This window comes from Oreochromis niloticus, unplaced genomic scaffold (genome assembly GCF_001858045.2).
Source record: "Oreochromis niloticus isolate F11D_XX unplaced genomic scaffold, O_niloticus_UMD_NMBU tig00007887_pilon, whole genome shotgun sequence".
NCBI lineage: Eukaryota > Metazoa > Chordata > Actinopteri > Cichliformes > Cichlidae > Oreochromis > Oreochromis niloticus.
Window position 1 is genome coordinate 5,804 of NW_020328826.1, and position 15,801 is coordinate 21,604.

The 15,801-nt window shown below is 41.7% G+C and overlaps 1 protein-coding gene across 1 annotated transcript; it reads left to right on the forward strand.

Annotated features, from left to right (window-relative positions):
* Positions 1–9,463: 9,463 nt before the first annotated feature.
* LOC109200423 (CD209 antigen-like protein E) lies at positions 9,464–12,346 on the forward strand (the record flags this gene model as incomplete). Its single annotated transcript, XM_025904974.1, has 4 exons — positions 9,464–9,575; positions 9,858–9,997; positions 11,119–11,231; positions 11,961–12,346. Coding segments are annotated over 4 exons (501 nt in total), but the record flags the coding sequence as incomplete, so codon positions are not given.
* Between the last annotated feature and the right edge of the window lie 3,455 nt (positions 12,347–15,801).

Genomic DNA, 15,801 nt, shown 5'->3' on the forward strand with positions numbered 1-15,801 from the left:
TTTGAGACTTTGTGTTGGTCTGAGGAGATTTGCCAAAATTCTATAAATCTCACAACAATGATGGTGACATTTTCTGAAAGCCAGCAAAAATACCTACGTTTTGATGTATAATTTGTGGAAGTTGAGTGAAAATTGAGCAAGTAGCAAGAAGTTGTTCGGACATGAAGAGAAGACTGCAAAACCTTCAGTGGCACACTGGAAGCCAAGTGCATAGCAACCATAACAACGCATGTATTTTGTGAAAAATCACAAAGATGAAACTGAAAACTTAAACAGGGATAAGATGAAAATGGTAACAGATATGAAAAAGCTGATTTATTCCTGAATAGCCCAATAATTTGAGAACATTTTAAAGTTTGAATGGTTGTTCTACGTGAAAGTAGGAAAAAGTAGTTAAGTTTCAAAAACAAGCAAAATTTAGCAGAATTGCAGAAGTTTCCCATTCATTTCAATGGGACAAATTAAAGGAAAAAAGTGTAATATTTTAAAAAGTATAACAGTAATAAACACCAAAAGATATAGCGATCATTAGCAGAAATAGCAGAATAGTTTAAAATTTGAACGGTGAAAATCGGCTGAAAATTGTGGAAGTAGTTAAGTGCCAAAAAAAGTGAAAAAGTGGCAACTAGAATAATAATAATAAAGTATAAAGAATAAAGAGAAACAGGAACTCAATAGTGTGGATGCTTAAAGCATCCACACAATAAAGAGAAACAGGATCTCAATAGTGTGGATGCCTCCAGCATCCACACAATAAAGAATAAAGAGAAACAGGAACTCAATAGTGTGGATGCTTAAAGCATCCACACAATAAAGAGAAACAGGAACTCAATAGTGTGGATGCATAAAGCATCCACACAATAATAAGAATAATAAATCCGACGAATAGTAATATGTGTGCCTCTTTCCATAGGCACACATAATAAATCCGACGAATAGTAATATGTGTGCCTCTTGGCATAGGCACACATAATAACCCGGTATAAATGTGTTGTAAGCGTGCATGCAATTCCTTCCACAGCTCTTAGTCAGCCTCACAGTAGATTGGCTGATCATAACGCCAGCCAAAAGTTTTTGACCCTCAATTAGCAGACCAAGCCACAACTCCTTTAAAAGCACAGGATGCAATGTGTTATAAAATAAACATAAAATGATTATAGCCATTCCTTTAACAAGGGTTACAAGTTGCCAGTATGTTTGCTCTTCTTAATATAGTCTGAAGCTGTACTTGATTAATACAATATATAAGCTACTGATTATATGATAACAAAAACATTTTTCTTCACCCCACAGTATGTATGGTCGGAGGGTAAGATGGCGCCGCCATTGCGTGCAATAAGTCGGCAGCCTTAACATGAAATTTCAACTTGTGGGACTAATAAAGGTATATCAAATTGTACCTACATTATAACCAGAGTTATAAAGATACTTAAAAAAAAGGTAATTATTATAAATATGTAAACCCTGTTCACCGAAGTCTATTTACCAACATACATAAAGATATTACTCATATCACACATGGAAACATTGGAAATCAGTTTTGGCAGGCGAACACTTTTTTGGCACAATGTCGGCAATAATTCAATTATCCGTGTAATTCCTAAATGCGTGTAGATTAAAGGAAATTATTTTACCTGGATATGATTGTCTCTGATGAGCCTAAGGTACAAAACATGCGAGCGACGACGATAAGGTTTTTCTAGCTCCTCGAGAATTAAAAATGTACAAAAAACGGAGTGACATTTCTAGGTCCATTTTAAAGTTTTCGCGCTGTGGCCCTAGCGACCGGAAAAACACGCAAGTAAGGGCGGAGTTGAAGGCTAGGAGGCTGTCCACAGCCCATCTGTTATGTTGTATACTCATTGTTTGTTCAATAAAGTTTCCATGGAGAAAAAAAGGGGGCTGTCCACAGCTGCTCACTTCCTGACTACCCGTCCGTCGAAGGACACTAGTGTCCTTCAGAGCATCCTTCCCCTGAATTTGGACACAGCAAATAAATACAAACAAGAAGGGAACAGACCACAGGTGGGAAATAAGCTGAACATAATCTAACTAATGAGACCAGGAAGCAAAAGCTAACAAGATGCACACAGGACAAGAGACTGTCAAAATAAAACAGGAAACAGCAGAAACACACTGAGACACAGACGGACTGAACACAGGGAACAGAGGGAGTGAGAGAAACACAGAGACACGACTGGGGAACAGGCCAATCAACATGGAGACAAGACTGACTTCACAGAGAGATACTAACACAGGAAAACTGGACACAAGAGGACGGGGACACAGAGGGGGGATGAGAACAGAAAACCTGAGGTTAGATAACAAACTAAGACCTGGGATACAAACAGAGACACAACAATCAGAACCAAAACTTCACCTCAGAACATGAAATAAACCAGAATCAGAAGTCAAACACAAACGCTGGCTCACAGACCAGGACCATGAGCCTCTACACAGAAAGACTCCACCCAAAACAGGAACTCTCTGTCTGAGAAGTGATGGTGCTCACCACTGCAGCACCACGCTGCCCTGTTAGTTTCTGTGCTGGTAAAAATAAAGATGAATAAATAGTTCACTCTGACATATTTCCTGTGTCACAAACACTTCTTCTCTCTGCTGCTTCTCTGTACTTACAGTTTGTAGAAGGCAGCGTCTAACAAAGCCATGTTATTATATACATACTGCAGCTGCTGAGTTAAAGCTCATTATCTCTGTGATAGGAAATATTAAAAACAGAAACTTCTTTCAGTGTTTTACATTCATGTAACTGAACTTCAGATCTTGTTGAATGTTGATTTCATTTGTACATAACTGACAGTTTGACACCTCCTGACGTGTTTGAACTGTGACTCGTCCTGTTTTACTTCCTCTTTGTTTTCTCTTCAAAGCTGTCGGACTTAAAGACACAGACAGACGGTGAAGCTGCTCAAATATCTTTCAGCTCAAAATGTCTACAGAAATTCAAAGTGTTGAAGACTTCAGGGTGAAATACAGCAGAGGGTCCCAAGAGGATGGAAGAGTGAGAGAGCAAAGTGAGGTGGAGGTGTTAGATGATGGAGAGCAGCACCCTGATGTTGGCCTACAAGAAGCTGGTAAGCAGGAAATCATCAAAGTGACAAAACCAAAGAAAATGTTGATGATGAAAGTGTTGCTCAGTGTCTTTAAAGCTCTGATATCGACCACTTTAAGACATATTAGTGTCACATGTCCCCAGAATATGTTTCCAGTTTCAGTCCAAACTGGCACACAGATCATTTGTTGCACTGGGCCTGTTTACTCCCAGTTAGGAGCTCCGTTTCTAACCGTCTGACTGTTTCAGTGTCTGTGGCTTCAAGTCAAACTGGTTCAGCTGCTGCTCTGCTTTCAGGAAGAGGTCTGTGAGTGACAGAGAGTAGCAGCCAATAGGAGCAGCACAGCTCTTTCAGCTTCCTCTCCAAGTGATAACATGACTGTTAAATACAGCCAGATTGTCCACACAGTCCTTGTTTTTAACATATGTGAATGTCGAGTTTGTCCGACAACGTTGTGCTTACAAAAATGCGTCTTTCAGAGGTGCAGAGCAGCAGCTTGGTATGCAGCTCCAGTGTGTTAGCAGCTTCCCCCTGTAGTTAATGCAGCACGTTTAAATCAGTAGTTCATAGTTGTTCTGTGGTCTGACAACAGGAACAGAAAGATGTAGATGAGAACAGATTCATTGTGAATCCAGCTGCATCAACATGCAGTATGAGTGAGTGTAGAGAGGAGGAGAGAAGCAAACTGATGGGAACAGCTAGCAGAAAGCTAACTGAGTGTAATTGAAGCACAAACACAGAGTAACACACACCCAGTACCACTCTGTTTGTTATACATCAGCTTTAAAGTTTCCACAGTTCATGGTTGTTCCTCAGCATTACATTTTCCTCACAGCTCTGACCTGTGTGCAGATGATCATCATAGAAACTAATATTCTGGGACTCTCCTCCATATTTGTTCCTCAGGTTTTTACTCTTCTTTCTACGTTTCCTCACATCCATCATGATAGTTTTGGTAATTTCCCTGTGGAAGTTTATCCTTTCCCTTGCTGATCTATTCAAAAGCTTTGACAAAAGCTCCAAAGTTCCTCATTACTGCTTCATAAATGGACTTTTTGTTTTATCTTTGTAGATGAACACACCGAGAAGAAGCTTCCAGCTGTGAGAAGAAGCTGGTTCAGAGCTTTTGAAGTGAACCTGGGAGTGCTGTATCTGCTGACTGTGGCGGGAATCATGACACGCTGTGAGGAATTTGATTCCAATATGTTAGATGTTTGATTTTGAACATTTGAAGTGAAATGATTTGATGCTGCAGACCTGATTGTGTTTAGTTCCTGTTCCCACACTGCAGTGTTTCTCCTACTTCACTGAAAAACACACAAACAGCAAACTTGTTACCATAATGTTATTGTAGGGTCTACCTCACAGCATAAAGCACCTTGAGACTGTCGCTGTGATTTGGAGCTGTAGAAATCAAATTGAATTGAATGATTAAGACAACGTGTGTCCTCCCAGTTGGACAAACCTCAAACACCTCACCTAAGTAGCACACAGGTGTAATCCTAGTCAGGTGCTTTCAGTGTGGAGGAGCTCCAGCTCTGAGCCCACAGACACCTTTTGGTAGGAGCTTGTTTCAACCGCTTGTATCTCACTCTTTCAGTCAGTACTCACAGCTTGTGGTCATTACTGAGGTGAAGGTAAGAATGTAGCTCATCTGATAAATCAGCAGCACTTTCACTTTCATGCTCAGCTCTCTCTTCACCCCAACAGACAGGATCACTGCACCAATCTGGCTTTTAACATCCTGCTGCTTTCTTTTCTCACTCGTGAACAAAATTCCAGGATTCCTTAACTTCTTGACTTGAGGAAGAAACTAATTTCCAACCTTAAACAGGCACAAAGCCTTTTCCAGCTGAGAACCACAGCCTCAGACATGAAGGTGCTAATTGTCATCCCAACCACTTCACACTCAACTTCAACTGACCTACAACCTACAGTAAGCTGGACGACAAAACTCCCAAACATCCTGGAGAGAATGAAGAGCTCGTCCAGTGCTGCATGACCAGGATGGAAACCACATTGTTGCTCCTGAAGTTGAGATTTAATAATGATAATAATAATGGATCGCATTTATTAGGCACTTTTCTAGGCACTCAAAGCGCTTTACAATTCCACTATTCATTCACTCTCACAGTCACACACTGGTGGAGGCAGCTACAGTTGTAGCCACAGCTGTCCTGGGGCAGACTGGGACAGTATCAGTGATACTGGGACAGAAGCAAGGCTGCCGTATCGCACCATCAGTAGGCGGTAGGTGAAGTGTCTTTCCCAAGGACACAACCAGCAACCTTCCGGTTACAAGAAGAGTGTCCCAACCCCCTGAACCACGGTCACCCCCATTTGACAAATGGATGAAGTGTCTCCTTCAATATTCTGACACAAACCTTCTCAGGGAGGCTGAGGAGTGTGATCTCCTGAGGTTTGAACCCACCAGCACAGTTTTACAAATCCAGAGGCCGAGTACCCGACTCCCATGTAATGATGCAGAGGTGTGTTAACCTGGACAGCCGAACAACAAAGAGTATTTCCTGGTGATGTCACTTTTCCTCCTTATGTTGGACACTTTTTCAAACACTTCTGTATTGCTCTGAAAATCAAACGAAACATGAGAAAAAGCTGAACTGCATCAGTTTTCCTGAAAGTGCAAAATGTAGAAATGAAAGGAAAAGTTAGTGAATGAACTAAAAAGGGAAAAAAAAACACAAATAAATGAACACAAACATCTTGTTCTTTAGTAAATCCTCGGTCAGCAGTGAAGTGAAATATAAATTGTTGTTCATCTAAAGAGTGACTGAGACGTGGTTCAAACTTTCCACATCGACTGTATGAACCTCAACAGTTCAACAGTTTGTTTCTCTATAACGCAACAGAAAGAAAACAAACTGTAACTGACAAAATAACATTTCCTGGGTCGAACCAACTGTCATGAATTTTTATGCAAATTAATCACAGGGTCTGTGTTTCCTTACATGCTGCCACTTCCTCAAAACTTCTTCCTGTCTGAAAGCAGAGAGCAGGCTGGACAAGAACAGAACAGAACAGCTCGATATCTACCAGGGTTAGTACTGCAGGACTGTTAGAGGACAGTTTAAACTCCTGCTCAGCATCTCAGTCCTCTCAAGATGTCCTCAGATATTTATGCCAAACCAGATCTATCAACGAAGGTGAGATACAGCAGAAAGGAGGACGGAGCAGAGTGGGAGCAGAGGGAGGTGAATATCTGCGAGAATACAGATGATTTCAGAGATAGTTATGATCATTTTCAGTCACAGGAAGGATGTAAGTCTATTATAAATCTAAATGTACTTTCAGGTTGTTACAGTCAGCTTTTAATGCTAAATAACTGCAGCCCATCAAACATCTGTTTCTCCATGTGCTGTATGAACCTTTGTCGTTTACGTTTTTTCCCCACGTTGGTTTGTAGAGCTCTGTGAACAGGAAATTCATTCAGGCACTTTGGTCACAGTGCAGATGTTATATTTCCTTGATTTTGGCAACCGATTCTTATGAAGCTAAGCTGATACAACCACAACCACAGGTCTATTAAACACAGAGTGACAGGAAATAAGCACAAACCAACATCCACACTGCTTTCTAACAGGACCACAGACTCAGAGTCCTCCTTCAGTCCAGAAGGGCTCTTTCAGATGTGCTACACTGGCTCTAAGAGTGCTGTGCCTCCTGATGTTAGCTGGTATCATCATCCTGTCCATATCCTGTAAGATAAGATACAACCTCTGAACTTCTCCTGCAAATGAATGTATGACTGATACTGAATCCCAGCAGCCAACAAACATGCAGCTTCACAACCAGAACGTGTCCTTCTGCCACAGCAAATACAGGAAGTACATGAAGCCAACACAGAAGCACCAAAAACTGCAGTTCCTTTAATGACCACTGGAGGCTGATGCTGAAAGTGAGTCAGTCCCCACAGACTCCCATGTTAAAATGAGCACTTTTCCAGCATTAAAAACATGTTTGCATTCAGGACTAAATGAGTTTTGGTCTCTAAGGATAGTTTCCCTCTTCATAAAAACTGTACGGTGGCATTTTAAATTCTCTGATCAATAATATGAGCTGCTGTGTGCTACAGCCTGACCAACAAGTTTGTTTTGCTGACTGAGCTTCTAGTATTTCATGAGTCTGTTACTTAGCACTGATTAGCAGGTGTGTGTATGTGTGCATGATTCCTGGCTCATATCTTGTGTGTGTTGTGGAGGTGGAGTGAATGTTCTTGTTGTTCCTTCAAACTCTTCACTCAACACAGTGATTCTGTGATTATATCAACAAAGCAGACAGGCAGCAGCATCTGCTGCAGACTGATGCAGGTGCAGTCAGTTTAAAATCTGTTGATGATCTTCAGCTGACCTTCTGCCCTGGTCAAGGTCAAGGTCAAATTTATAAGACAGACGATGCTGCACAAAGTGCTCAACAATACAAAAATGCCATTAAAAAGAAATAATGTAAAACAATAATAACAATGTAAAACAATGATAGGACAATAAAAGAATTAAAACAATAACTAGGACTAATAAAATATGACCAAAATGTTTGGGTCATAGTGTGTTAAAAGCCAGGGCATAAAAATGTGTCTTTAGTAGTGATTTAAATTGATCAAGTGTTTGTGCAGATCCAATATTTAGGGGGAGACTATTCCAAAGTCTGGGACCTGCCACAGAGAAGGCTCTAGCACCGCGAGATTTGCGATTCGTCCGTGGGATGGACAGCATTAATTTTGAGCTAGACCTCATAGTTTTTCCTGGACCATAAACAGAAAGGAGCTCAGACAGGTAAGAAGGGGCTCGGGCATAAAGCGACTTAATAACAAAAAGTAAAAGTTTAAATTGGACCCTGTAGGAGACATGTTTTTTAAGAAGAGGCTGAACTACAGCTTGTTTAAAGCATGATGGGATGCAGCCTGTAGCAAGGGACGTATTAATTAATCTCAGGATAAAGGCCCAACAGTATTAAAAGTGTTTTTAAGCAAGCTTGGGGGGAGATAATCAGAGGGGCGTTTTGATGATCTGAGACCTGTGACTGTTTACTGACACTAAGTTTGAGACAAACTGTGTCTTTGCAGTTTTTACAGCTTCTTGGTAAGCAGAAAGACGAGTCCTTAAAATCTGTAGAGAAACGTGCAATCTGTCCTTTTTCCATCTCCTTCCGGCGCGTTTATAGTCACGTCTAAGGGAGCGCGTATGTTCATTCAACCATGGCTCTGATAATTGCTTAGCGTGCACAGTCCTGAACAGAGCAATAGAGCCCAAGACCTCAGTGCAGGTAGAATGAAGAATGTCCGAAAGGTCCTCAACACTTTTACAGTTGGAGTTCATTGTTCCAGAGTCCATGAAGGCAGCAGAAAAAGCGGGCGCTGTTAGAGCATTAAGCGCTCGCTTTTTGCACGCTGGGGCACAAGGCTTATCTACCGAGCAGTGCAGCGTTAGAGTGAACAACATAGGAAAATGAAAGGAGATACGCAACTCAGATATTTCTGTAATGCACACATCCAGCCCGTGGGAAAGCACCAAGTCCAGTGTGTGACCTTTTTCATGCGTGGGACCGGTAACCCACTGGGTCAGGTTAAAAGAGTCAATAATATTTAAAAAGTCCTTGACCAGAAGTTTAGAGTCACAGCAGACATGGATGTTAATATCCTAAGCTAAGGATTAAAAAACTGTCGAATTAAAGAACAATTCGAGCCATAAAATCTGAAAACTCTTTGATAAAATCCTTATAAAGCTTGGGAGGACAGTATGTGAGGGCACACAACAAAGGCGCAGCAGAGTTCAGGTGTAACTCAAACAGCTGGAGTTCAAAATTAGAAAGTGAATCGTGCTGTAATGTTTGATGGCGATGAAATCGAGTGTTGAACACGGTGGCTATGATGTGAGGACAGAGACCCCTGCAAAAGGACATCTGAAAGCAGGAAAAACTGTAACAGGAGTTCCTGGAAGCTGCAAGAAGAACCATTTATTAATTATAATTAATCAGAAAGAGGAAGTGTTGAAGCCTCAGAGCAGCTTTAACTGAATGTAAAAAGACATATTTTCAGTGAGAACAGGCACATGTCACATGAGTCAGAATCTATTCTTTCACAGCATATAGAGAACATCTCTGACTACAGGTGTAAAAATGCTGTTTGATTCTTCAGCTTCTTCCTCCACACTGAAGCACAATTATTTTGAATCTTGTCAGTGGTTTTTGTTCACAGTTGATACGTATTTAGCTCATCAGATTTCCTGTAGTTCTAACAGCTCCACCCACAGGACATGTTAAAGAACAATGGCTGCACAAGTTTCTGACTCTTATTGATATATTTGACAATGCAGAGGAAGAAGATTATTTCTGTTCAATGTTTCACTCATTTTATTTTATTTTGGTTTCACTGAAATATTTCAGTTGGTTGGAGTAACAGTCAGTTACAGAGCAGTTATGATAAACTGAGTAAAAACCACAGTCAGCTACAGGAAGAAGTGAAGAAGCTGAAGGAGAAGATAGAAGGTAATAAAGTTTGAATAACTAATAGAAAACATCAGTGTTACACAGTGATAACCTGATTGTGTCTTTATTTTGAATCCTAAATGTTTGATGCTGTGTAACAGTTTTTCTGTATAAAGTTTCAGTTAATTATGAATAAGAGAGAAAACCTGAGTTTAAATGAAGGATTTACAGGGAAAATGACAGAAACCAAAGATTTTTGACTAAAGACTGAAATCAGAGATCTTAATAATGTGATACAACATGACACAAAGTCTGTCTTTAAAACATGTGTTTGACTTTAAGAGAAGTGTCCTGATCGATGGACGAGATTTGGAAGCAGCTGTTACTTTAAATCCACTGAGAGGAAAACTTGGTCTGACAGCAGGAGAGACTGTCAGGATAAAGGAGCTGATCTGGTGATGATAAACAGCAAAGAGGAACAGGTGGGTGTGTTTGTTCATGTCTGTGTGATCTTTGATGGAACTGACAGTCATCTGTTACTTGTGTTTTTGACCTGCTGTCAGTCTGTGACCTGCTTCCTGTCTCCACTCTGATGGATTTCTTTCTGATTTCTGCACAATGGAAGAAAAGTTTCATCACATTTATTCTTCCTTCAGACAGATTCACAAGATGATGTTACGACAACAGAAGTGCTGAATTATGACTGGAGACAATATTTTTGTCTCTTCTCAAACAGGAATTTCTCAATGAACTGAACATGAGAGGAGAGTCCTGGATTGGTCTGAGAGCCAAACAGTCATCAGGAGGATCTAAATGGGAATGGGTGGACGGATCAGCGCTGACACAAACGTGAGACATTAGTTTGTTTCTATTCCAGAGTTATTATTTAGAAGTGAAACATTGATGTTTTGGAAGATAGATCAGCAATACATGAGCTGAGCTATTTTCCAACAGCCCCACAAACTGAATGTAAAGAAAAGCAGAAATCCTTCTTTGAATGAACAGCTGTGCTTGAACTCTCTTCATCTGCAGTCTGTGATGACATTCAGTTAATTATGAATAACAGAGAAAACCTGAGTTTAAATGAAGGATTTACAGGGAAAATGACAGGAACCAAAGATTTTTGACTACAGACTGAAATCAGAGATCTTATTAATGTGATACAACATGACACAAAGTCTGTCTTTAAAACATGTGTTTGGCTTTAAGAGAAGTGTCCTGATCGATGGACGAGATTTGGAAGCAGCTGTTACTTTAAATCCACTCAGTGGAAAAGTTGGTCTGAGAGCAGGAGCGACTGTCAGGATAAAGGAGCTGATCTGGTGATGATAAACAGCAAAGAGGAACAGGTGGGTGTGTTTGTTCATGTCTGTGTGATCTTTGATGGAACTGACAGTCGTCTGTTACTTGTGTTTTTGACCTGCTGTCAGTCTGTGACCTGCTTCCTGTCTCCACTCTGATGGATTTCGTTCCGATTTCTGCACAATGGAAGAAAAGTTTCATCACATTTATTCTTCCTTCAGACAGATTCACAAGATGATGTTACAACAACAGAAGTGCTGAATTATGACTGGAGACAATATTTATGTCTCTTCTCAAACAGGAATTTATCAATGAACTGAACATGAGAGGAGAGTCCTGGATTGGTCTGACAGCCAACAACCCATCAGGACGATATGAATGGGAATGGGTGGACGGATCAGCGCTGACAGAAACGTGAGACATTAGTTTGTTTCTATTCCAGAGTTATTATTTAGAAGTGAAACATTGATGTTTTGGAAGATAGATCAGCAATACATGAGTTGAGCTATTTTCCAACAGCCCCACAAACTGAATGTAAAGAAAAGCAGAAATCCTTCTTTGAATGAACAGCTGTGCTTGAACTCTCTTCATCTGCAGTCTGTGATGACGTTCAGTTACAACAAGTCAGTTTGAAGAAATCAGGATTGAAAAATGTTCAAAGCAGCGACCGACACATTTCACTTTGTTCAATTTGTCTTCATGTTTTTTGTGCTGTAATGTTTCTTTTCTCACAGAACAAAAACTGTTTCAGAGAATTCCTGTCTCTTCTTCTTTGGTGTTTGTAAAACTTCAGAACATATGAAGGAAGAAGCTTCAGTAAATATGACCTGATAGACACACATTTCAAAGTGATGTCTGTAAACAGCTGACAAAACCGTTTCAAACAGCAGAAAGTCAGCTCTGACTTCTTTTTATTCTCCATTTTTACAGCAGGAAGATTTCATATTCATCAAAGCTTGAAAGCTGTTTTAGTGTGCATGATGATTCTCAGAGAAAAGTCTAAAGGAGGGAAAGTGGGCGAGAAACCTGGGAAAGAAATACAGGAAATATTGGAAATATTCCAAAAGAGACTCATATTTCTATGAATGTGACAATAGTTATGAGTTTAGTCCAGTTTAATATCAGATTTGATCTCTCTGACAGGTTCTTGGCAGAAGGATATGCGATTCCCAGTTATGGTTACTATGGAGTCTGCTGTGACAGAGATGGGAAATGGACACAGTCACCTGGATATAATTTTGGTCATCATGTTTCTAAGACCTTCATCTGTGAGAAATGAGTTTGGTGCTTTGATGTAAATGTTTGAATAATCCAACCAAAGACACCTCACTATGAAATGTCCTGCATGAGCCTCAGACTCAGCTCACAGTTGTTACTTGTTCATTCTGCATCATATATTGATTACATATATTGTCCCTCTGTGCTCTGTGCTGTACAGTAAGGTTGGAAGTCATTCATCAGTCTGTTGTTCCTAAAACTACAGTAAATGTCTTATTTCTAACAGTTCAGCAAAAAATATGTTTGATCAATAAGAATTCTAAAGATTCTGATCAGTTGGAATATCAGAAGGACAGTTTTATACCTCTGTATATGTGAACATAAAGAAATGAATCCTAAATTTAATTATGTTATGTGAGTCATCTATCCTAATGATAAATGACTCACATAACACAATTAAATTTAGTTTTAATATTGCATTCAATATGGAAGTTGTCTTTCAATTTTTTTGTAAGATGCAAGAGGGAAACCAAATATTTCACATAAGGTTTTCTGTGTTGATGACTTTGTATAGTTGTTTTTGCACTACAGCATCAGGTCAGACCACAAGTGTGTTGTTCTTTTACAATAAACAGCAAAAATCAGAAAGTGTGTTTTGATTGACAACAATTGTGATGACACATTATAACCTGTTATTAAAGTTCTGCCCCTGCATTGATCAAATGTGGGTTATTGCTGGTTAGTTAGTGTGACTTCATACAAACCTGTGTGTTACACCAGTGGAAGAAGCTTTTTCCTTCATCAGTCTTCTTGTTTCTTACTATAGGGGTGAACAGCTACACTAACACACTCTGGCTCTATGCTGCCCCCCTGTGGTGACAGTTGTAGTCAGTGTTGGTATGAAATGTTTGAAAGCTTCAGCACCACAGACAGCTACAGGCAGCTCCACTCTCTCTGTACCATGTCTTTCTTAAACAGGAATAACAAAAAAAAAAACAGTGTAAGAAAACTATAAAAGGCCAATTCAAATATGAAATAGACACAGCGGTCTGCAGCATCAGAAGAAGTGACACAAACGGGTGCTGAGATGAAGTGAACATAGAGCAGCATCATTATTTTTCAGACTAGTGGATATGAAATAATACATACATATATTTAGATATTTATTTTACTGTATGTTCACCACACACAGACACACAGACACACGCACACACACACACACATACATACATACATATATATATATATATATATAGATATATATAGATATAGCAGCTGGATAGCGTAGTGGTTAAACTACACGCCTTTGGAGCAGAAGATCGCAAGTTCGATTCCTGCCTGGGGCGTCTGTATCCAGTAAGGGTCCTAAGGCTAGACCCCCTATGCTAAAAGTGAGCCTACCGCAGAGGTGTTGAGGAACCAGGGCACCCTGACGACAAGTGGGCTACTGGAACAAGAAGGCATCGGTGGGCAAGAGACGAAAACAGGGCGTTGTTGGAATGCTACTACGCAAGTAACCCTGGCGGAAGGGGTTACATGAATAGGATGAGGGACCTATGGATTCTTCGATACCCAACATCCACAATGACGGCGAAACAACTAGTAGCTCAGTGTTCCAACATTCGAAAGAAGGGACTGCTCTCACAGCTAGAGATTGACGAGGTACAACATAAATGCTACGGCAAGGAGAAGTCAGGACGCCAGGTCAGGGGGGAGATATCATCACCCCCACCCGAGATTGGGTACATAGCCCCAAGTGCGATAGGAGAAGGATCGTTGAGTGCGAGAGGAACTGACCTGAAAGATAGGATCATGGTCCCCCGCCGGTTACCAAGATTACGTGAAGTACCCTCAGAAGGTCTGCTAGATGATGTTAATGCAGCACTACGGACGATACCTACAACCACGATTACCGACACTAACAAGCTGATCTACACTACGGCAGCAGTGATCAGTGAGATGCTTGGCTACAAGTTGAACAGCCACAAGGGGCAGTACCCTCCATGGAGAAGGAGGCTAGAGGGCAAGATCAAAGTAGCACGAAGGGAGGTTAGCCAATTAACGGAGTTGCAGAAAGGTGCGACAAAGAAGGTGCATAAGAAATACAGCAAGCTGTCCATACCTGAGGCCTTGGAAACTGCCAAGCAAAGACTCACAGCCTTGGCCAGCCGCTTGAGGAGGTACACCAGAGGCAGGAGAATAAACCAGCTGTTCTCCACAGAACCAGCAAAGGTGTACTCTCAGTGGCAAGGGAACAATAACAGAACAGCACCACCAAGGCTGGAGACGGAGCAATACTGGAAGAGCATATGGGAGAAAGACACAACCCATAACGGCAATGCTCAGTGGCTAGTGGATCTGAGGGCAGACCATAGCGACCTCCCTGAACAGGGTCCAGTAACCATTACAGTGGCAGATATCCAAGAAAGGGTCTCCAGTATGAAGAATTGGACAGCACCAGGCCCCGACATGGTTCACGCCTACTGGCTGAAGAAGCTGACTGCACTCCACGAGCGTCTGGCAGCACAAATGAACCAGCTGCTAGTTAACGAGAGACACCCGGAATGGCTAACCGAAGGTCGGACGGTCCTGATCCCCAAGGACCCCAAGAAGGGACCGGTCCCATCCAACTACCGACCAATAACCTGCCTCAGTACTACATGGAAGCTCCTGTCAGGCATCATATCGGCTAAGATGAACAGGCACATGGGTCAATACATGAGCGGGGCACAGAAAGGGATTGGCAAGAATACCAGAGGCGCAAAACACCAGCTACTGGTAGACAGAACAGTCAGCCGAGACTGCAAGACCAGACTGACCAACCTGTGCACAGCCTGGATTGATTACAAGAAGGCCTATGACTCAATGCCCCACAGCTGGATACTGGAATGCCTAGAATTGTATAAGATCAACAGGACCCTAAGAGCCTTCATCAGGAACTCAATGGGGATGTGGCACACAACACTAGAGGCCAACTCCAAGCCCATAGCACAAGTCACCATCAAGTGCGGGATCTACCAAGGAGATGCTCTGTCCCCACTGCTGTTCTGCATAGGCCTGAACCCCCTCAGTGAGATCATTAACAAGACTGGCTACGGATACCGACTACGGAACGGAGCGGTTGTCAGCCACCTCCTGTACATGGATGACATCAAGCTGTATGCCAAGAGTGAACGAGACATCGATTAACTGATACACACTACCAGGCTATACAGCAATGACATTGGAATGTCATTCGGACTGGAGAAGTGTAGTCGGATGGTAACAAAGAGAGGGAAGGTAGTCAGAACTGAGGGGATTGAACTACCAGAAGGCAACATTGCAGACATAGAGGACAGTTACAAGTACCTGGGGATCCCGCAAGCGAATGGGAACCATGAAGAGACCGCTAGGAAAGCTGCAACCACCAAGTACCTGCAGAGGGTCAGGCAAGTCCTGAGGAGTCAGCTGAACGGTAAGAACAAGATCCGGGCCATCAACACCTACGCCCTGCCCGTGATCAGGTACCCTGCTGGGGTAATAGGCTGGCCAAAGGAGGAGATAGAAGCCACTGACATAAAGACAAGAAAGCTCCTTACCATGCATGGAGGGTTTCACCCCAAGTCCAGCACCCTGAGGCTGTACGCTAAGCGGAAGGAAGGGGGCCGGGGACTGGTGAGTGTCAGCACCACAGTCCAGGATGAGACAAGAAACATCCACGAATACATCACGAAGATGGCCCCAACTGACAGCGTGCTCAGTGAATACCTCAGGCAGCAGAAACCCA